Here is a 21,184-nt window from a genome sequence, read left to right as displayed (position 1 = left end):
ATGATTTTGAGAAGCAACAAGAGAAATATTAGTCTGCAGCAGAACAGCAAAAACCAAACTTAGAATTACTGGATGCAATACCACACAAAATGGAAAGGATTCTCAAACTATTTTGAATGGCACCTGACAAAGGCAAAGCTCTTAGATGAACCAATAAGTGAGATCCATCTACTAAGATCATTAATCGGTTGCACGCCGAACTACGTACATGAGAAAACTGCTGGGAAGGAATGGTCAAGAGTCAGTTCAGTTTTAAGTTACTTGGAACAACTGGATATTCTTAATGATGCTTATGAAGAACAGAAATGAAGAAAGAATGGTCAGAGTCCAAAAAGAAAGACTAAACCCCATCATGGATGGAAGGTAAGCAAAAATAGCTAGTTCTGTAATGTGAAGGTGAGGGATACTGAGAAATCATACAGGGGATACAACAATAAAGCAAGAAAAACAATTGGGAACAGAGCAAACGAAGGGGAAGGACACACAAAAAGAATTTCCGAGATAAAATATATGGAAAATGCTGCAGATCCTAAGGAAGAGGCTGTTTCCAGGGGCTGGGTATGTCAGAGTTAAGACAGAGATATTAGGACAGGTGATTTAGGAGGAGCAACAAGAACTTAGAGATGCCATATTACAACAAGTAATGCCAGAGAGGGCAGCCCAGTGTAAAAGGCATAATTGAAGTCATTCTATATGGTGAAATAATAAATATGGTAGTTGATTTGGGTAGTGAAGTGACATAGTACCAGAAAGTATAACTGATCAAAAACAACAGAAATGGGACTTCAGCTTGCTTCCAGTATCCAGGGATTGCTAGATAAAAGGGTTAACCTATTAGGGAAGAAGTTCTCCTCAAATTTCTCATAGGAGCTATCTTTGGAATAATCACTTTCAGTTGTACCCAAAACACTCTTGGGAACAGAATGGTTGAGACAATGTACGGCAGTAGTGATTGAGCCAATGTGCGACAGTGCTGAACTTCAGTCTAAAGCCGTTAATACTGCAGGGTGAGTCACGAGGTTTTTCCCCGGTTTCTGGAAAAACAAAAAATGTAAATAAAGTAATGGAATCAGATCCATAATTAAGACGCTACAGCAATTGAAAAACTCAGGAAAACAGCAGAAAAAACTTTTGTTGTAGGATTTCACTACCAAAAATGCGCATAATAATTACTTTAAACAATTTTGTAGCAGTTTCCTGCATTCAGAGTGGATTTACAACAAGTGTTCAAAATTTCCTCCCTGCATTTGAAGGCAAAGATTTTCACTGGAGTAACCACGAGAGTAGCATTTCGTAATTTCACATGCTTGTTCCTTATTAACGTTGCGGCATCGAAAATGCGTTGTATTAATTCTTCTCATGTTCCCACCTTAACTTCATACACAATGTCTTTCATTCACTCCCAGATGCAGTAATCTAGGGGTGTCAAATCTGCCAGTTAATAGGGCCCCCGCGAATGTGGGAACTGCTGATTAAGATAAGCTGTTACCACATGGTGGAAGTGTGCAGGTGCCCTATCCTGTTGGATGTACATGTGGCACCTTGTTTCCAGAGGAACATCTTCAAGAAGCTGCAGTAAGCCTTCTCATAAAAATTTACTGTAAATCTGACAATTTAAATTTCCCAGGAGAATAAACCACCCCAGTAACTAGCCACAAAAAACACCACACCAGACATCAAGATTGAATCTGCATTGAAATTGACATACTATTGTGGCATTGGGATTTTCGTCTCCTGAGACATGCATGTTATGCATGCTGTTGATGCCATCTCTTGCAAATGCTGCTTCATCACTGAACATTATGAAGCGATAGAGCTGCCGATTTCCATTTAACTAGTTACAAAAGTGAAAATGGTTGACACAATCATGTGGTCAACTTTCTGGACATGAAAAGTATACCATCCATTCTAATGAAGAATCCTACATACCTACCTTAGATTGTGAAAATTTTCAGTCGGGTAGCCAGGCATCTTGTTCTTGAACGGGGACTGTGCTCTACTGAATTAAGAATGTTTTCCTCTTCTTAAATGTCATGATGTCTTTTGGAGTGTATACAAATACTGGGAAGAGTACCAGTTTCTAGCAATGTTCGATATGTTCCACTAAATGTTTTGGCACTCAGAATCCTACGATTAGGATACCGACGGTGATATTCGGCAACAGCAGCTTTCACATTACCACCATATAAGCCCAAAATGTACAATACTTCTACGATGAAAGTTTGTACAGCATCGCAAAGTGTACTGTACACAGGAGACAATAACAGAAAACAGTGACTGTTGTTACGCAAACATACTAGTTGTCTACCTAAGACTGATCGTGTGTCCTGTGAACACAAGTGTAGCACTCCATGCACTGTGGCATGTTCCAGAAGTCTGTTGTAGCTTCTTAACTATGGATCTGATCACATTACTGTATTTACATTTTTTGTTCCAAATAACCTAAGGAATAACCACCAGCAACTGGGGGAAAACCTCGTGACTCGCCCTGTATATGATGATCAGAAAGATGTAATCATTCCCTTCTTAGAGGAAGAAACTCCATTAAGTTCAGAAAATGAGGGAATGTGAATATTTGAAAATATAAAATACCTGAAATCGAACAGAATCAAGGTAACTAGTAGGAAATAGATTTGTCCCTACATAAGGAAATTTTCATCTCTAAAGTAAAAAAAAGGGCAAAGTTTTGAGTGGAACAACAGGACCTATGTGAGCTGTTGCTACATTACTGCAAAGTGTTTTCTCACTAGTAAAGGGCAATTAAGAGATATGAATGTAATTTTTCAAAAAAAGTGAAAAATCTTTTAATAAAGAACCTTGTGTAAAGATCCAGGTGAGGATGTTCATGGTTGAATGATTGTGATAGAAAATGTGAAATATACACACTTTTTGCCCCGTAATAATACACTGAAATCACTTGTGTGAATATAATGAAAGCTCAGATCGAACAGTCTCAAAGACAGTCCTGTAGCAGAGTTTTGCTATATTAGTTAATGTAACCACTGCTGCGCCACCACAGAGACCCTCCCTGGGGGCCGGACCATTTCTCAGCACATCAGCTAAATAAAGCAAAATGTGATAGCTGCTGATAAATGAAGATGATAATGTTTGAGGTGAGTGGGGAGATGGTGCAGTCACGTGTAACAAGACTGATGCTCAGAGCTGGAAAGAGGAAGGGGGTTAGTGGTAGATGTGGCAATGTCATGGCTACTGACGCATCCTGCTCCACTTACAAATGTTGAAACTGTGGCTGTTTCTTAGCAGCTGTGAAAGCTGAGAAGTGATAGTATATGGGTCGACATCCTGCAGGAATCTGTAGTTGTGAGAGAATATTTCTCACAAGCCGAGAGCAATTAAGTGATATGAATTAACTAATTAATTTATTTTTTAAAGTGTCCCTTCATCAGCCACCACTCTCTGTGCTGTCTTTTCACGATGAGAATGTCATCAATGAGTTTAACCAAGATATCTTTGGGCCTAAACTGTTGCATGTCTGCAGTACTACAAATACATCGTCATCTGTAATGATGTGAATGCTCTCATCTGTGTGGTCGGTGTCACTATTGGTCAAGTCAGAGGTATCCTGTAGGATCCACGCAAGCTTGAGTCTACTGATGGTAACACTCATTGTCTTCCCTTGAAGTAAGATCTCAAATGTGTTTTTGCCCCACTTCATCGGGTAGGGCCTCTCTCCACTCTCCTCTGTGGCACATAAGGGCTGTTTGAGTGTGTGGTGCCAGCAGTCCATGAGACCATTACTTTGAGGATGGTATACTGTGGTTCAGAAGTAACAGTTTGGTAAAAAGTGCCAGTTCAAATTGTCTGCTTTGATTAGTCATGGAAACAGGGCAGCCAAAACAGGAAATCCATAAATGGACAAACGCTTTTCTCTGTGGTTTCCACCGAAATGATAGATATTGCTGTAGCTTCAACCCAGTGAGTTACCTCGTCAAGTGCTGAATGGATGTAAGAGAAACTACCTAATTCAGGGAGGAGCCTAACGGGATATAGGTGGATATGCTGAAAGCAGCCCTTAAGGATTGAATAAAGGCTGTATTGTGGCCGTGCATGCCATCCTATCTTAGAGCATTGGCACGCAGAAAATACTTGGGTCCAATTTTACAGTCTCTCTTGACATTTGGCCACAAGAACGCATCTGTGACATGTCTCCTTGTTGGATGGATCCTTGAATGGGACAGCCCCTATTGTTTATCAAATGACTTTCCTCATACTGAGGGATATGAGTTGTCAATGATGATTCTGGGAAAAATCACACAATACGTGTGCTGAAAAGCCAAGAATGATGCAGCATTCTATGCACAAACTTATTGTGGTGTTGCATAGGAGTTTGCATAATTGTGTGTACTGTAGTGATTCTGCTAGTTTGTCATAATCAGTATCCACTGAGTGTGGCATCAAAGACAGATGGTCTGAAATGACTTTGTCTGTGCCATGGAGATGTCAAACATCAGTTTCAAAGATTGCAAATGGAATCTGTCAGTGGATCTGTGCAGATGTCACAGGCTTCCCCCAATATCATTTTCAAACCGATGTACTGCTTCATACACAACTAACTACTGCCTGTTATACATTGATCACTTGCACTGGGAGTCAGTCAACTTCCTGGAAAAGAAGTGTAGTAGTGGTTGTATTCCAGCTATTGACTGTTGAAGAACTGATCAAATTGTGGAATCACTTGCATCAGAACTGATTGAAATGAGTGTGGTGGGTAGTGGATGTGGCAATGTCATTGCATGAAAAATGCCGTCTTTAATTTGTTAAAATTCCTGTTCCATTTCTTGGGCCCATTCAATGTCTTGCTTGATTGTTATGCGCTTGCCTTCTAACACATTCGTCAGCAGTGCTTGGATGGCTGCTGTGTGAGATAGCTGTCTACAACAAAAATTAAACAGGTTGAGAAATTGGTATAATTCTTGAAAGTTTCATGACTGCTGTAGTTGACTAATGAGTTCATCCCATTGCATTGTAGGCTGTAAGCCTTCAGTGCTAACTGAATGGCCAAAGAACTTAACTTCTTATTGTTGCTGTTGATATTTCTCATCACTGTGTCACTCTGAGTTTGTTTGAGGCATCAGAAACTAATTTGAGATGTTCTTCATGTTTGTGCTGAGAAGTAGAGAAGACAAAAATATCATCTAAGTAAGTATAGCAAAAGGAAAACTTGAAAAGAAAATTGTCTATGAACCTCTGCCACGTCTGCAGTGTATTTTTGAGTCCATATGGCATGTAAAGGAATTCATAAAGTCCAAAAGGGGTCATAATAGCTGTCTTTGGGAATCCCTCTTGATTCATGGGAATCTGCATCAGCCGTTCATGGGCTCCCTGAGTTTAATTCTCAGCCAGACTGGGGACTTTACATTCACCCATTTTCATGTAGAATGTATGACTATCATCAGTTATTTATTTGTTTCATTGCATAATTTTACGGCTGTGTCATACTTCCGATTTACATTTACAGATTAAAGAAGTTAAGGTACATATTAAAGCAGGAAAATGTCAATTGTCATCCACTAGATGAACAATATTGAATAATAACTCCAAATTATATAAAATGGACATTAAAATATTGTACTCTTAGTTATCACTCTACAGCAGAATTAGTAGAGGTGATTTGGTTACTATGTGTGTAGCAATTAATAACAGATTAAAGAATCACAAAAGACACCTCTGTTTGGGAAATGAACTTAATTGAACTGAATTTGGATTTAATATTTAAAATACTGTGATTTGCCTGATATCCTTTAAATATGCTTAACCTACCAAATGCTACTGCCCAACAGTCTCTTCTAACTTCACCTTCTTCCGGTTCCATGACAGCCACAGGTTTCCCCTTTTGTCGAATGTCCCATACCTTCACACTACCTGTAAGAATAACAAGCTGTTCAGAATAATAGTTCTTTATCTTGAGTTTGACTATCTAATATTCAATTGACATGTCTATAAAGGAACTAAGCACAAGTGAAGGTTAGAAGGAAGAATAAGGTAGTCCCATTTTAACAAATTTTAAGGGAAGTAAGAAAATTTTAATTTACTTCTATTTTAAGCTATATAATTACTAATTAATTAAATTGCAGATTAATACATTTAGTCCCACCTGGTTCTTGTTTCTCATATTAATACTATTGGTTTTGTTCTTCAAACAACACTAGTAACATACATTTCAAACAGCCAAATAATTTAGATAGCTGAAAATGACTTACAAGTTCATGGCACCCTCCATCGGTAATGCTAGAATTCAGTATGGTGTTGACCCACCCTTAGCCTTGATGAAAACTTCCACTCTCTCAAGTATATGTTCAATCAGGTGCTGGATGATTTCTCAGGGAATGGTAGCCCATTCTTCATGGAGTGCTGCACTGAATAGAGGTATTTATGTCGGTCAGCGAGGCCTGACACAAAGTCAGCATTCCAAAACATCCACAAGGTGTTCTATAGGATTTAGGTCAGGACTCCATTACAGGGATGTTATTGTTGTGTAACCACTCTGCCACAGGCCGTGCAATATGAACAGGTGCTCGATCTTGTTGAAAGATGCATTCACCATCCCCAAAATGCATTAATGTAGGCATGTGCTGTGATAGTGCCATGAAAACAACAAGGGGTGCAAGGCCCTTCCATGAAAAACACGACTACACCATAACACCACTGATTCCAAATTTTACTATTGGTACTACACACGCTGGCAGATGATGTTTACCGGGCATGTTCTATACCCACACCCTGCCATTGGATCACCACATTGTGTACCATGATTGGTAATTTCACACAACATCCAACTCTCTTAAACCAAGCGAGCTGTCATTTTCAATTACGGGCGCGATGTGTGGCTTATGAGCAGCCACTCGGCCATGAAATCCAAGTTTTCTCACCTCCCACCTAACTGTCATAGTACTTGCTGTGGGTCCTGATGCAGTTTGGAATTCCTGTGTGATGGTCTGGACAGATGTCTGCCTATTACACATTACAACCCTCTTCATCGGTCAGCGGTCTCTGTCAGTCAACAGATAAGATGCTGCATGCTTTTGTGCTGTATGTGTCCCTTCATGTTTCCACTTCACTATCACATCAGAAACAGTGGACCTATGGATGTTTAGTGTGGAAATCTCACCTACAGACACATGACACAAGTGACACCCAATCACCTGACCACATTTGAAGTCTGTGAGTTTCACAGAGTGCCCCATTCTGCTCCCTCACGATGTCTAATGACTACTGAGGACACAGATATGGAGTACCTGGCAGCACAATGCACCTAATATGAAAAATGTGTGTTTTTATGGGTGTCCAGATATTTTGATCACATAGTGTATGTAGCCCTTGTTACAGTAGCATGTAGGAAGCTACAAAAGCTACTTCTCTTTTGTTTAATTTTTATTTATTGGAATGTGGTGTACGAGGGTGGTTTGAAAAGTTCATGGAATGGAATAGAAAAAAGTATTTACATCACTGAAACATTTTTTTATTTTTCAATGTAGTCTCCTTGTAGATTAATGTACTTGGTTCAAAAATGTTCCGTTTCCTCCAAGCCTGCAAAATAGTTGTCAACTCCAGCTATCAGTTCTTTGTCTCAAATGAATCTTCGTCCACCAAGGAAAATGTTCAGTTTTGTGAAGAGATGGAAGTCTGACGGAGCCATAACAGGTGAATAAGGCAGGTGTGGTAACAATTCATACCTTAGTTTGTGTAATTTTCCCTTGCCAATGGCACATGTGTGCGGGCACACATTGCCTCGATGGAAGACGACTTTTTTCCTTCATAAACCTGGTTTTTTCTTGCGTATCCATTGTTGCAATTTGTCCAGGAGGTTAGCATAGTATTCTCCAGTAATTGTTTGCCCAGTGGGGAGATAATCTACAAACAGAATCCCCTTCGCATCGCAGAACACTGATGCCATGACTTTTCCTGCCGAAGGAATTGTCTTTGCTTTCTTTGGTGGCAGAGAATCAGCATGTTTCCACTGCTTTGACTGTTGTTTTGTATCTGGGGTATAGTAGTGCACCCAAGTTTCATCTGTGGTCACAAACCAGCACAAAAAATCTTGTTTGTTTCTCCTAAAACGGGCCAAACATTGTTCCGATATGTCCATTCTCATGCGTTTTTGATCCAACGTCAATAGTCATGGCACCCATGACATATGGCAAGAGTGAGCAATTTCATGCACTTTCAATTGGCAATCCTCCATGACCATTTTGTGCACTTTTGCAATGATTTCTGGAGTAGTGACACATCTTGGCCGACCACTGGGCGGATCATCATCTAAGTTCTCCCGACCAAATTTAAATTCATTTGTCCCCTTGGCAACAGTTGAGTATGAAGGAGCAGTGTATTCTGGAAATTGGAATGAATGTCCTTTGCTTTCATACTACAAAATACTTAATCACTGCTGAAATCTCGATTTTTTTCCATCTTTGCAAATCACTACATGGGAACAACAACAGATCCACATCACCACCACAGCTCTCTTCCAAGAGCACTGATGTGGCACATGTTTACAGGCAACAGTCCAATGAATATCAAGTGAACAACTCATTGCACTAGCATTGACCTCTGCTGGCGATACCAAGAACTTTTGAAATCACCCTTGTACAAACAAAATAGTCAAAGTCTTATACATGTTTTAGGTTTCTCTTCAGTTCACAGTAAATCTGCCAGGAAGTTTCATATCCACACACTCTGGTGCAGACTGAAAATTCATTCTGGAAACAATTTCCCAGGCTGTGGCTCAACCATGTCTCTGCAACATCCTTTTTTCCAGGAGTGCTGGTTTTGCAAGTCTCACAGGAAAGCTTCTGTGAAGTTTGGAAGGTAGCAGATGAGGTACTGGTGGAAGTAAAGCTGTGAGGGTGGGCCATGAGTCATGCTTTGGTAGCTCAGTTGGCAGATCACTTGCTCATGAAAGCGAAAGGTCCTGAGTCTGAACCTCCATCCGACACACAGTACTAATGTGCCAGGAAGTTTCTTATCAGCATACACTCCACTGCAAAGTCAAAGTTCATTCTCGAAACAACTCTCAGGCTATGGTCAAGCCTATGGTTATGGCTAAGCCATGTCTCTGCAATATCCTTTCTTCCAGGAGCACTAGTCTTGCAAGTTTCACAGGAGTGCTTCTGTGAAGTTTAGAGGGTCGGAGATGAGGCACTGGCAGAAGTAAAGCTGTGAGGATTAGTTGTGAGTCCTGCTTGGGTAGCTCAGTTTTTAAAGCATTTGGTCCTGAGTTTGAGTCCCGGTCGGGCACGTAGCTTTAATATCCCACGAAGTTTCTCACTGACCATATTTGTGACAACTGTGGGACATGTCAGAACATCAGACAATGAAACCAATTTCTGTAAGGAAACCCAGAGTACATCGTAATAGTTGATAACAGGTCATACTAACAAATTATGGCAAATGACAACAAATGTTATTCTTTTAGATTATTGAGAAGATGAAAAGATAAAAACAGGAAGGGGTACAACTACACTAATTCGTAACAAAAAGAAATTGCTACTTAGTTCTAGCACAGTAACACGTGGTTGTAAAAAGACTACTCTTTTTGACAAGAAAAGCACAGACCCCATATGTCACTGATTTTTCTCATCTTTTGCAAGATTGTAGCACACATTTAAATGTAAATATCCACTTCAGAGTAAAGGAGATCACTCATCGAAAAACAGATATGTTGAGTCATCAAGTGGAACACACAAAAAGGAATGAAAACTTGCTAGCTTTTGGAGTAATACCTTTTGAGCTAGGACACACACACACACACATATACACACACACAATGTATGGATACACACACCTATGTCCTTACATTGTGCCGGCCGGATGCAAGATGCCAGCGCTGCGTTTCGGCAGGTGCACTAGGTAGGGGTGGGGTTGTGTCATGTGGCATGGATACAGGAGAGAAAGGTGGAAAACAGGGAGAGGGACTGAGGGTGGGTGGCTAGCTGCTCAGAGGTTGGTAACTGTTTTTCTGGCTAGGAACATGAGGGATGGCAGTTGCACGGTCTGGACATGTGTCTGAGCCACTTGGGAGCAGCACATGCTGAATGGAACATGGGGATGTGAATTGGGACAGTCTAATACGAGAAAGCGACGTGGGGATGTAAATTGGGACAGTGTAATAGGATGGAGGAGGGGAAAATTGTTGGGTGGAGAGTTTGGGGTATTGGGTTACCAGAAACTGAGGTCAGGGCATTTATAGGAGTGGTGGATGTGTTGCAAAGATAACTCCCATCTGTGTAATTCAGAGAAGATGATGGTGGCGGTAAGGCTCCCGATGGCTCAGATTGTGAAGCAGCCACTGAAATTAAGCATATTATGCTCATCTGCATGTTGTGCCACTAGGTGGTCAACTTTATTCTTGGCAACAGATTGGGGAGTGGCCATTCATCTTGGTTGGTAGTCATACCAAAATAAAAGGCTGTGCAGTGTTTGCAGCAGAGTTGATATATGACGTGGTTTCTTTCACAAGTGGCCTGTCCCATGGTGGGGTAGGAAGAGCCTTTGACAGGAAGTGCTGTGTGGATAGATTGGGCAGGTCTTGCACCTTGCTCTTCCGCAGGGATATATTTTCTGTGGCAAGAGGATGGGAGCAGGAATGGCGTAGGGATTAACTAGGATGATGTGTAGGTTGGGTGGGCAATGGAACACGAATTTAGGGGTGGGAAAGATCTTGGTTAGAATGTCTCTCATTTCAGGACATGATGAAACATAGTCAAACTCCTGACAAAGGACATGGTTCTATAATTACACTTAAATGTCACAAATGCTGCTGTAGCACAATGCACTTCTCATGTGTTGATGTGTAGTCAAGAAACTGAGATTCGCAGTTTTAGAAGGCTGTTGAGAACCATACAAGAGTGCCAGCTCTTGACCTGCAGTGGTAGTGCACCTGGCTAAGGCAGTAGACTAGAAGCCTACCCATAGTGCATTTGAGACATGTACCTTTCTCTCCTAACCTTCCTCCAAAGAGTTGCCTTGTTATAATCAAACATATTTCTTCAGAAAGGAAGAACAACAGCAGCAGCAATAATAATAATAATAATAATAATAATAATAATAATAATACACTGAAGTACCAAAGAAACTAGTATAGGCAAGCATATTCAAATGCAGAGATATGGAAACAGGCAGAATATGGTGCTGCAGTCAGCAATGCCTATATAAGAAAACAAGTGTCTGGCGCAGTTGCTAGATCAGTTACTGCTGCTACAGTTCTAGTTTATCAAGATTTAAGCAAGTCTGAATGTGGTGTTATAATTGGCACATGAGCAATTGGATACAGTATCCCCAAGGTAGCGACGAAGTGGGGATTTTCCCGTATCACCATTTCACGAGTGACCCTGGAACATCAGGAATCCGGTACAATATCAAACGTTTGACATTGTTGTGGCTGGTAAAAGATCCTGCATGAATGGGACTAACAATGACTGAAGAGAATCGTTCATTGTGACTGAAGTGTAACCCTTCCACAAATTGCTGCACACTTTGGTCTCTTCCCCCAACCCAATCCAACCAACCTTTCACAACCCTTGACTCTTATAACTGCCATCTGGTTTCTGCACAAATTGTAAATAGCCTTTTGCTCCCTGTATTTTACAGCTGCCTCCTTCAGAATTTGAAAGAGAATATTCCAGTCAACATTGTCAGAAGCTTTTTCTAGGTCTAGAAATGTAAGTTTGCCTTTCCTTAACCTATCTTCTAAGAAAAGTTGTAGGGTCAGTATTGCCTTGCTTGTTCCAACATTTCTACATAATCCGAACTAATCTTCACTGAGATTGGCTTCTACCAGTTTTTCCAATCGTCTGTAAACAATCTGTGTTAGTATTTTGCAACTAAGAGTTATTAAACTGATAGTTTGGTAATTTTCACACTTGTCAGCAACTGCTTTCTGGGGAATTGTAATTATTATATTCTTCTTGAAGTCTAAGGGTATTTATTGCCTGTCTCATACATCTTACTCACCAAATGGAAGAGATTTGTCATGGCTGGCTCTCCCAAGGCTATCAGTAGCTCTAACTGAATATGTCTACACCCAGGGCCTTGTTTCGACTTTAGTCTTTCAGTGCTCTGTCAAATTCTTCATGCAGTATCATATCTCCCATTTCGTCTTCATCTATGTCCTCTTCCATTTGCATAATATTGCCCTCAAGTACATTGCTCTTGTATAGACCCTCTATACACTCCCTCCACCTTTCTGCTTTCCCTTCTTTGTTTAGGACTGGTTTTCCGCCTGAGCTCTCGATATTCATACAGGTGGTTCTCTTTTCTCCAAAGACCTCTTTAATTTTTATGCAGGCTGTATCTATCTTAACCCCTAGTGATAAATGCTTCTACATCCTTACATTTGTCCTCTATCCCCTGCTTAGCCATATTTCACTTCCTGTCAGTCTCATTTTTAAGACATTTGCATTCCTTTTCACCTGCTTCATTTACAGCACTTTTATATATTTTTTTTCCCTTTCATCAATTAAATTCAATAGCTCTTCTGTTACTGAAGGATTTCTACTAGCCCTCATCTTTTTACCTACTTGATCCTCTGCTGCCTTTACAACTTCATCTCTCAAAGTTACCCATCTTCTTCTTTCCCCTGTTGTCAATCATTCCCTAGTGCTCTCTCTGAAACTCTCTACAGCCTCTGGCTCTTTCAGTCTGTCTAGGCCTCATCTCCTTAAATTTCTAACTTTTTGCAGTTTCTTCAGTTTTAATCGACAGTTCATAACCAATAGATTGTGGTCAGAGTCCGCACCTGCCCCTGAAAAGTCTTACAATTTAAAACCCGGTTCCGAAATCTCTGTCTTACCATTATATAATCTATCTGAAACGTTCCAGTGTCTCCAGGCCTCTTCCACATATACAACCTTTTTTCATGATTCCTAAACCAAGTGTTAGCTATGGTTAAGTATGCTCCATGCACAATTCTACCAGGCAGCTTTCTCTTTCATTTCTTACCCCCAGTCCATATTCACCTATTACTTTTCCTTCTCTTCCTTTTCCTACTATTGAATTCCAGTCCCCCGTGACTATTAAATTTTCATCTCCCTTAACTATCTGAGTAATGTCTTTGATCACATCATGCATTTCTTCAATCCCTTTATCATCTGCAGAGCTAGTTGGCATATAAACTAGAGCTACTGTGGTAGACGTGGGCTTCGTGTCTACCATGGCTACAAAAATGCATTAAACATACTCCTGCATTATCCATATTTGATTTTGTAGTTATAACTCTGTATTCACCTGACCAGAAGTCTTGTTCCTACTGCCACCAGACTTCACTAATTCCCACTATATCTAACTTCATTAACCTATCAATTTCCCTTTTTAAATTTTCTAACCTACCTGCCTGAGTAAGGGATCTGACATTCCACACACTGATCTGTAGAACGTCAGTTTTGTTTCTCCTGATAATGACATTCTTGTGAGCAGTCCCTACCCAGAGATCCAAATGGGGGACTATTTTACCTTGTACAGAATCCTGAGTGCAGTCCTATGAATTAAATGACATTGAAAGGAAAGCAGAGGCTGAAAAGGGAGTGACACGAGATTGTGGTCTATGTCTAACGCTATTCAATCTGTATGTTGAACAACAAGAGAAAAGGAATGAAGGAAAAATTTGGAAAGGGAATTAAAGTTCAGGGAGAAGAAATAAAAATTTTGAGAAAGAAGGGCATTAATCTACCCGGCTGTGTTTAAAATATTTGATTTGCACTACTAAGTTTGGCATTGCTCATTCTCAAGTGGATCTACTTTAACAGATGTGGGGCCCACCAGAAAAAAAGTGAGGTTTGGCAATGATACTGAAATTCTGTAAGAGATACCAAATGACTTGGAGGATCAACTGAGTGAAACGAATTGTGTCTTGAAAAGAAGTTGCAAGATGAATATCAATCAAATTAAAATATGAGTCATGGAATGGAGTCGAATTAAATGTGATGATGCTGAGGGAATTCGATTAGGAAATGAGACACTAAAACTAGACAAGAAGAGAACAGAAGCTTTTGAAATGTAATGTAGCAGAAGAATACTGAAGATTAGATGAGTAGATTCTACAAATAATGGAGTATTGAACTGACTTTGTAAAAATAGAAATTTATGGCACAACTTAACCAAAAGAAAGGATCAGTTGATAGGATGCATCTACAAGGATAGAAAAATCATCAGTTTGGTGATAAAGGGAAGTGTGGGGGACGTAAAAATTGTAGTGGGAGACCAAAGCTTGATTACAGTAAGAACATTCAAATAGATGTTGGCTGCAGTATTTATGCAGAAATGAAGAGGCATGCCCAGGATAGTCTAGTGTGGAGAGCTGCATCAAACCCATCTTCATACTGAAGAACACAAACAACAACAACAGCTTACGATAGAAAACAACATACATAAGTATAATATAGCGATAAGTTTCATGCAATCACATTCCCAGCTCATACAATCTAAATCTCCTGAACAAGTAGTTCAATGCTGACTGAGAATGAATAACACTGGAAGGAAATGTTGAGATGGATAAGAAAAGTTATGTTCATGCAAGGAGGGGGACCTTCTCAATTAACATATTCTCTGGATGAGGAGTTCAAGTTTAAAATTCATTATCTCTGACGGTCATTTCTTGTCAACTGAAGGTAGACAGAATTATAATTCCTCTCACATGACCCAGTATACAAATTTCATACAAAATTAGTGTACAGGGGGAGATGAATAGCAAAGAAATTGAAGGAGTTATAAATTCACTGAGGTGAACAGGTATGATCAGATACTAAGTAGGATATTAATGGTTTATGAACTCTACAATAAGCAATGTCCAACAATTTTAAGTATCCTTTTAGATAGGTTTTTTCCTGAGAGACTTACAAATCCAATAATAATGTCATCAAGAGAAAGGGATATTGGATGGAGTTGAGAAAGACAGACCAATCTTTGGCACCTGTGTTATTAAAAGTTTTTGTAAAGCTGATGTACTATTAAGATGTTACATGTTATGCTAACAACAGTTTCTTAAAAGTTTAATGTTTTTTTCCATGTATGGTTTCATTAGTTGAGATATAGAAGCCACAGGAAACCATGAGAAACTATGTAGAAATTATGTTACTTACCATCACGACTTCCAGTTACTATTTCAGGAGCACCACATCCCACATTTAATCCACCAATTCCATCAATACAGTTGATAATTTGTTTGTGTGCTGAAGCTGTGTACACTGGGTTTGAAGTGTCCTCTAAATTCCTGAATAATAAGAACACAAACTGTTCCAGGGCATATGCTATGAAGCAAAAACAGCACCACAAATAACAATAAGTTTATTAAGAAATATAATGAACTCCCTGAGTCTGTGATCATTATGAATTTTGGCAAATAGTGTCATTTATACTATGTAATGTATTTTTTAGTTACTTCACAAGTGGTATGTTTCGGCTATTGCCATTGTCAGATCTTATGTTTACAATTTGTGAAATGAAACTGACATCAGTTGCAATAAAAACTATGCAATTTTTTTACCTTCAGACCTGATCATAGCAGTAGCTGATATGAGACACTAATGATGTAAGTAATGAAAACATACAGTAAGTCACAATGATGGTATTAGTCAGAAGGAAAAAAAAAAACAGACTGGTTTATACAAAAACAGCAGTATCTTTCAAGACATAAAATCACAATTGTTGCATTTAAATAGGCAAAAAATTAACATTTTGTATGATGTGTGATTGGAAAGTTTTAAGAATGGATCCGCTACTGCTTACTAGTTTGATGAGCGCGTGCACGGAGGGTGGGGAGTGAGTCATTGCCTTGTCCTTGAGCGCCCTCCAACAGGAAACTGCGTTTCCTTCATTCAGTTCTTGTGGCAGCTGGTTGGGTGCAGATCAACCTGCATGAAAATGGACGTAAAAACGGAGCAACGAGTTTGTGTGAAATTTTGTTTTAAAAATGGGAAATCAGCTTCTGAGACATACGAACTATTAAAAATAGCTTTTGGAGATAACTGTATGAGCCAGTCAAATGTTTTTGTCTGGTTCAACAGATTTAAAAATGGCTGCATTTCATTTGAAGATGAACCACGGTCTGGCTGTCCTTCTGCCTCAAAATCGAATGACAATATTGTGAAAGATCACGACTTAGTGTGCTCTGATCATAGATTTACAATTAGGGAGATGGCCGATGAACTTAATTGAAGTTTCTATTCAGTTCAGACAATTTTAACTGAAGATCTGAACATGTGTCGAGTGTCTGCAAAATTCATTCCAAAAGTGTTGTCAAGTGACCAGAGACAATACAGACTTAAAGTGTGTGAAGGACTGATTAATTGGATTAAAGATGACCCAGAGTTGTTAAATAGGGTAATTACAGGTGACAAATCATGGGTACATGGATATAATCCTGAAACCAAAGTGCAGTCTTCGCAGTGGAAGACTCCAGGTTCACCAAGACCGAAAAAAGCACAGTAAAGTCAGTCAAAGGTGAAGACAATGTTGGTGATTTTTCTGATTCTACCGGTGTTGTGCATCATGAATTTACCCCTGGAGGACAGACAATTAACCAGGAATACTACAAATGTGTCATTGAGCGTTTGCACGAAAAGGTGCGGAAGAAAAGGCCTGCATTGTGGAAAGACAGGAGTTGGGTGCTACACCATGACAATGCTCCAGTTCATCGTGCCTTCTCCATCGTTGAATTTTTCATCAAATTCAAAATTCCTGTGCTTCCACAACTGCCATATTCCCCTGATTTGGCCCCTGCAGACTTCTACCTGTTTCCTAAACTGAAATTTTCACTGAAAGGGAAGTGATTTGACTCAACTGAAGACATCCAGGCAAATATGGAGACATCCTTAACACACTTCAGAAAAAAAATTTCCAGGAATGTTTCCAAAAGTGGAAACACCATTGGAGTCGGTGTGTTCAGTCAGAAGGGAACTATTTTGAAGGAGAAGCATCACAGTAGCATGTAAGTAGCACCACTGTACAATTACAAGCCCATTCTTAAAAATTTCCAATCACACTTCGTACTCTGTGCAAAAGACATTGATGAATACTAAATCAAAATAAGAGTAAAAAACAACTATTAACATTTGAAATGGGAGTTAATCTACTTATATGTATGCATGTCTGTCAATCCAGCTAACACATCAGATGGTATTTTCTCACTAAACATTAAACAGTACTGTTTAAATTAATCTGAAAAGTTATTATATCATTTTCTCATCAGGAGATAACATTTCAACAAGGGTCTCAATAACCTAGGTCACAGTCTTCATGTACTCGTATTAAATCTCCCACAGACATTCCACTAAATTTAAATTTGGAGAACTGCTGAATTTTAATACAACCATTTCCTTACCAGTAAGTCATTTCTTTCATTTGCAGTTGCACAACACATTTGACGAACTGGTGGTCCCCTCTCCAAGACAAATGAAAGCATTTCCTTGTACCATGAGAAAATAACTGACAGCTCATCTGTACTATTACATAAAGAGAAGTTGTTGTTTAATGTTGCTACCCAAAATCTTGAAAAGTACTTGACTGATTTACTTCAGATTTTTACATAATACTCTAATGAACATTCAGATGGACAATGCTATACATTATGCAATACATGAAAGATTTTAATATATATGTAATATGCAAAGAGGAAAAGTTGCTATCAAAACCTCAAAAACTCCTTGACTGATTTACTTGAAATGATACTCTAATCAAAATTTAGATGGACATGGACTACATACTTTTTAATAGTATTTATATATGCAATATGTAAATGGGAAATGTTGTTACCAAAGCTCTTGAAAAGTTCTTGACCAATTTACCTTAAATTTTGAAATGATACTCTAACATACATTCGGATGGACATAGGTTACATATTTTTTAATATATATAACAAATATTTATGTAATATAAGAAGGGAAAATGTTGTTAACAAAAATCTCAGAAAGCTCCCAAATTTTTACAGAATACACCAATGAAAATGCGGACAGACATAGCCTACATATTCTTTAATGTACAGAGATATGGATAATATATATGAAGGGGAAATGTTGATACCAAAACCCCATAAAGTTCTTGAGTGATTTTCTTTAAATTTTTACACAATATGTAAATAAGAATTCAGATGGACAAAGGCTTTATATTCTCAAACATGAATGTAGAGGTTTTCTGTTAAAACTGACCGCAAGACAGAAAATTCTGTGCAATGAAAATGTTCGGTAACATTTTCTTTCTCAGGGACAGTTTCAACTACCCTGCAGGGCATGTAAACTGTCAGACTGTCAGAAAAAAAACCAGCACTGGTGCCATCTCAAGGTCAAGCAGACCTGCCAACTGCAGGGGACACAAACTTGGAGAGATGATGAATCAAACACCACAAACTAGAATAGTGTATGTCGCTTTGTACAGATTCTAGGACACAATAAATCTAGGGAGTTCTTTATTGAATGGCCTGTACTGTCATTGTCTTCACACAACCATTGATACCAATTATCCCAACCAGTTTACACAGTCATTTTAACATTTGGAGGACTGGGTAGCTATGGTGTCATTCAGCTGGCTGATAATATGCTTCATAGCAACTCTTCTGTATTTTTTTAGCAGGTTCCGCAACACATAACATAAATCAGTTTATTTATTTGAAATAAGTATTTTTTCAATGAAGTGCCACAAAAAAACATGGCCTTACATCAGTGACAATTTTTTTTAATAATGAAACGAATATGTGTTTTTTCACAACTTTTTTTTTTCATTTTTTGTTACCTAAATGGAGTCAGGATTAGATATATATACTAAAAATAAAACAGGTTGAAAATGTATTTTTTTACTGGAAATTAATTTTTTTCTGTTGCCTGAGTATGAAAAAATTGAAGCATTTTTAGGAAACAAAGTTCTACATCATATTCTTCACAATGTTACCTGGTATCTTTTCTTGTCTTCCCAGATATTGCCTTACTGCATTCTGCACAATCATTACATCTCCTGTAATGCTATTCTGATATTTCTGTAGCCAGAATCAATTTAGGAAAATGTCTTCCACTGAATCCATTTACAGGTGAACTAATTTGAGTCTAGGTTGATACAACCAGGCCTCCTTTACTAAGCAATGGCTCTGCCAATTCAATAATGAATTCAACATGTATGCAAATTAGCCTACAAAAATACTTTCTTCCATTACTCTGCTTCCTCTCAAAAGGAGTGTAGACCAAAAGATAGTCACTGTGATCCATACCATCTTTTCTTTTTTTTTTTTTTTTTTTTTTTTAGTATAATCTAAAATACAGTCAGGTCCCTTCTCTATCATTCCCAATTTTGTTCTTACAGTTAAATTGGGTGCAATCATTTTGTGTTTCATTAACAGGTATCTGCCGTATACCAGACATTATGTACATTTACAGAAAAAATTTGACGCAACAAATAGCTTTTCGTCATTGCTTTCGAAATTAGAATATAGTTCATCAAGCACTGAAACACTATTCTTCAATAATCTCCTCATTACCTGTGGTCATCATAAATGGATATACAAAGCATGTAGCAGACAAAAATTTAGGCCATTTGCACTGTGGGTGACATTGTGAGGCATGGAAAGCAGCAACAAAAAGGAGAACGTGAGCATTGCAAAGCACATTACAGTTAATACTGTGTGTTATCTGTATTCCTTTCCTGCCAATACAAGCAACAGGTGTGGCCATCTGTGGTTTTCTCTTGATGGTACAAGCATCACAGAGTACATTTACAAAGATGACAGACATAAGACAAGCATTGGAATGCATTTACAAAGCTGATAGATAAAAAGCAGTTATAAGTCCTACACTGCTAGTCTTTTTGGAGTATAATATGTGTAACATAGGAGCTACGTCGCTCATCTCCAAAGTGTTAAGCAACTTCAACTCCCAATCAAGGTTTTGTTTGCAATAACAATAACCAAAGCTCAAGGTTAGAGAGAGGGATAAGAGGACAGAGAGGAGACAGGGAAGAAATGGACACAGAGAGGAGGGAGGACGACATGCTGGACAGAGGGGGAGGGGAAAAGAAGATGGACAAAGAGAGGGAAGAGGAGGAGATGGACAAAGAGAAGGTGCAGGAGGAGAGGGACAAATAGAGGGTGCAAGTAATTTAGGATGTGTAAGGAGTTACCACACATATTTAGCAACTGTGAAGTGTTGCCAGGTTTACTAGTATAATATTAGACCACAAGACAAAATATTAAACACCCCATTACAGGAGAACTGGTGTCATGTAATTCATGACACTGAAATGGCATCATGACGAAGAGTTTTGTGTGTGTGTGTGTGTGTGTGTGTGTGTGTGTGTGTGTGTGTGTGAATTGGGGGGGAGGGGGGGAGGCATGGGGCGAGTACATGCATGCATATCCCAGCCAGTTTTATGGAAACAGTGCAGTACAGTAGGTGAATGTGGAGATTTTACATAATGGTAAAAAGGAGTTATTGCGTTAGACATGCCCATAACCACACTGTGAATGAAGTTTCCTGAGTATCTGGTGTATCAATGTGGACTATCCAACATGTCTACAAGGAACAGTGTACCGCTTACAGCCATGTAACATAGCATACAAATACTAGTACAACAAAATTCTAGCCAACAATGACTGAACGCCAGTGCCACATCTTGTCAGTAATAATCGGTTCCAAAGCAAAAGGGAGTTGTTGTTGTCAGTGAAACCAGTTCCATCTCAAGTAGATTATGAGTGAATGTAATGGCACGCAATGGACATCTGGAGTTGGGTGCCTCCAAAAAGATGATTGTCTACAGCACTACATAAAACTACACAGCCTGAATGGGCCAAACAATACAGTAACTGGACAGCAGCTGACAGGAGGTGTATAGTGAGGGAAAATAGGTCACAATTTTGCCTCTTTTCAAATTATGCAAATTGTTGAGTGTACTGATGTTCCAATGAGGGGTTTAACCTGTAGCATGTGGAAGGTGTAGTTCATTCCATAGCTTGGGCTCACTCATTCAAGTTATTATGAACATGAACTAGGACATTTAGGTCACCATTCTTGCTGACAAAATATTGCCCTTTCTTCTACATCTTAATGAGGAGTATTTTATGGACACTCCCATCTTTCAAGAGACAACAGCCATGTCCACAGAGAGCTGCATGCACACATTCCTAGTCTGACAAACACTCAGGCACCTACCATACCTCAACTTACCCATTAAATCAACAGATTGTAGTAGCAGAGAA

General features: G+C 39.0%; 1 protein-coding gene across 2 annotated transcripts in view; it reads right to left on the bottom strand.

Moving 5' to 3' along the window:
- LOC124785846 (dynein axonemal assembly factor 10) overlaps positions 1–21,184 on the bottom strand; it is a 190,936-nt gene that overhangs the window by 100,221 nt on the left and 69,531 nt on the right. For both annotated transcript variants that reach the window (XR_007015963.1, XM_047254215.1), the window contains exons 3-4: positions 15,093–15,223; positions 5,782–5,883 (exon numbers count right to left, since the gene is read on the bottom strand). Coding sequence is in view for 1 of the 2 variants with exons in the window: in XM_047254215.1 (XP_047110171.1) it covers positions 5,782–5,883; positions 15,093–15,223 (233 nt within the window). In the remaining variant the exon portion in view is untranslated. The remainder of the gene's footprint in view (positions 1–5,781; positions 5,884–15,092; positions 15,224–21,184) is intronic.

This window comes from Schistocerca piceifrons, chromosome 1 (genome assembly GCF_021461385.2).
Source record: "Schistocerca piceifrons isolate TAMUIC-IGC-003096 chromosome 1, iqSchPice1.1, whole genome shotgun sequence".
In the NCBI taxonomy this organism is placed as follows: domain Eukaryota; kingdom Metazoa; phylum Arthropoda; class Insecta; order Orthoptera; family Acrididae; genus Schistocerca; species Schistocerca piceifrons.
Note: the sequence above shows the minus strand (reverse complement) of the source record. Positions and strands in the feature narration are given on the sequence as shown.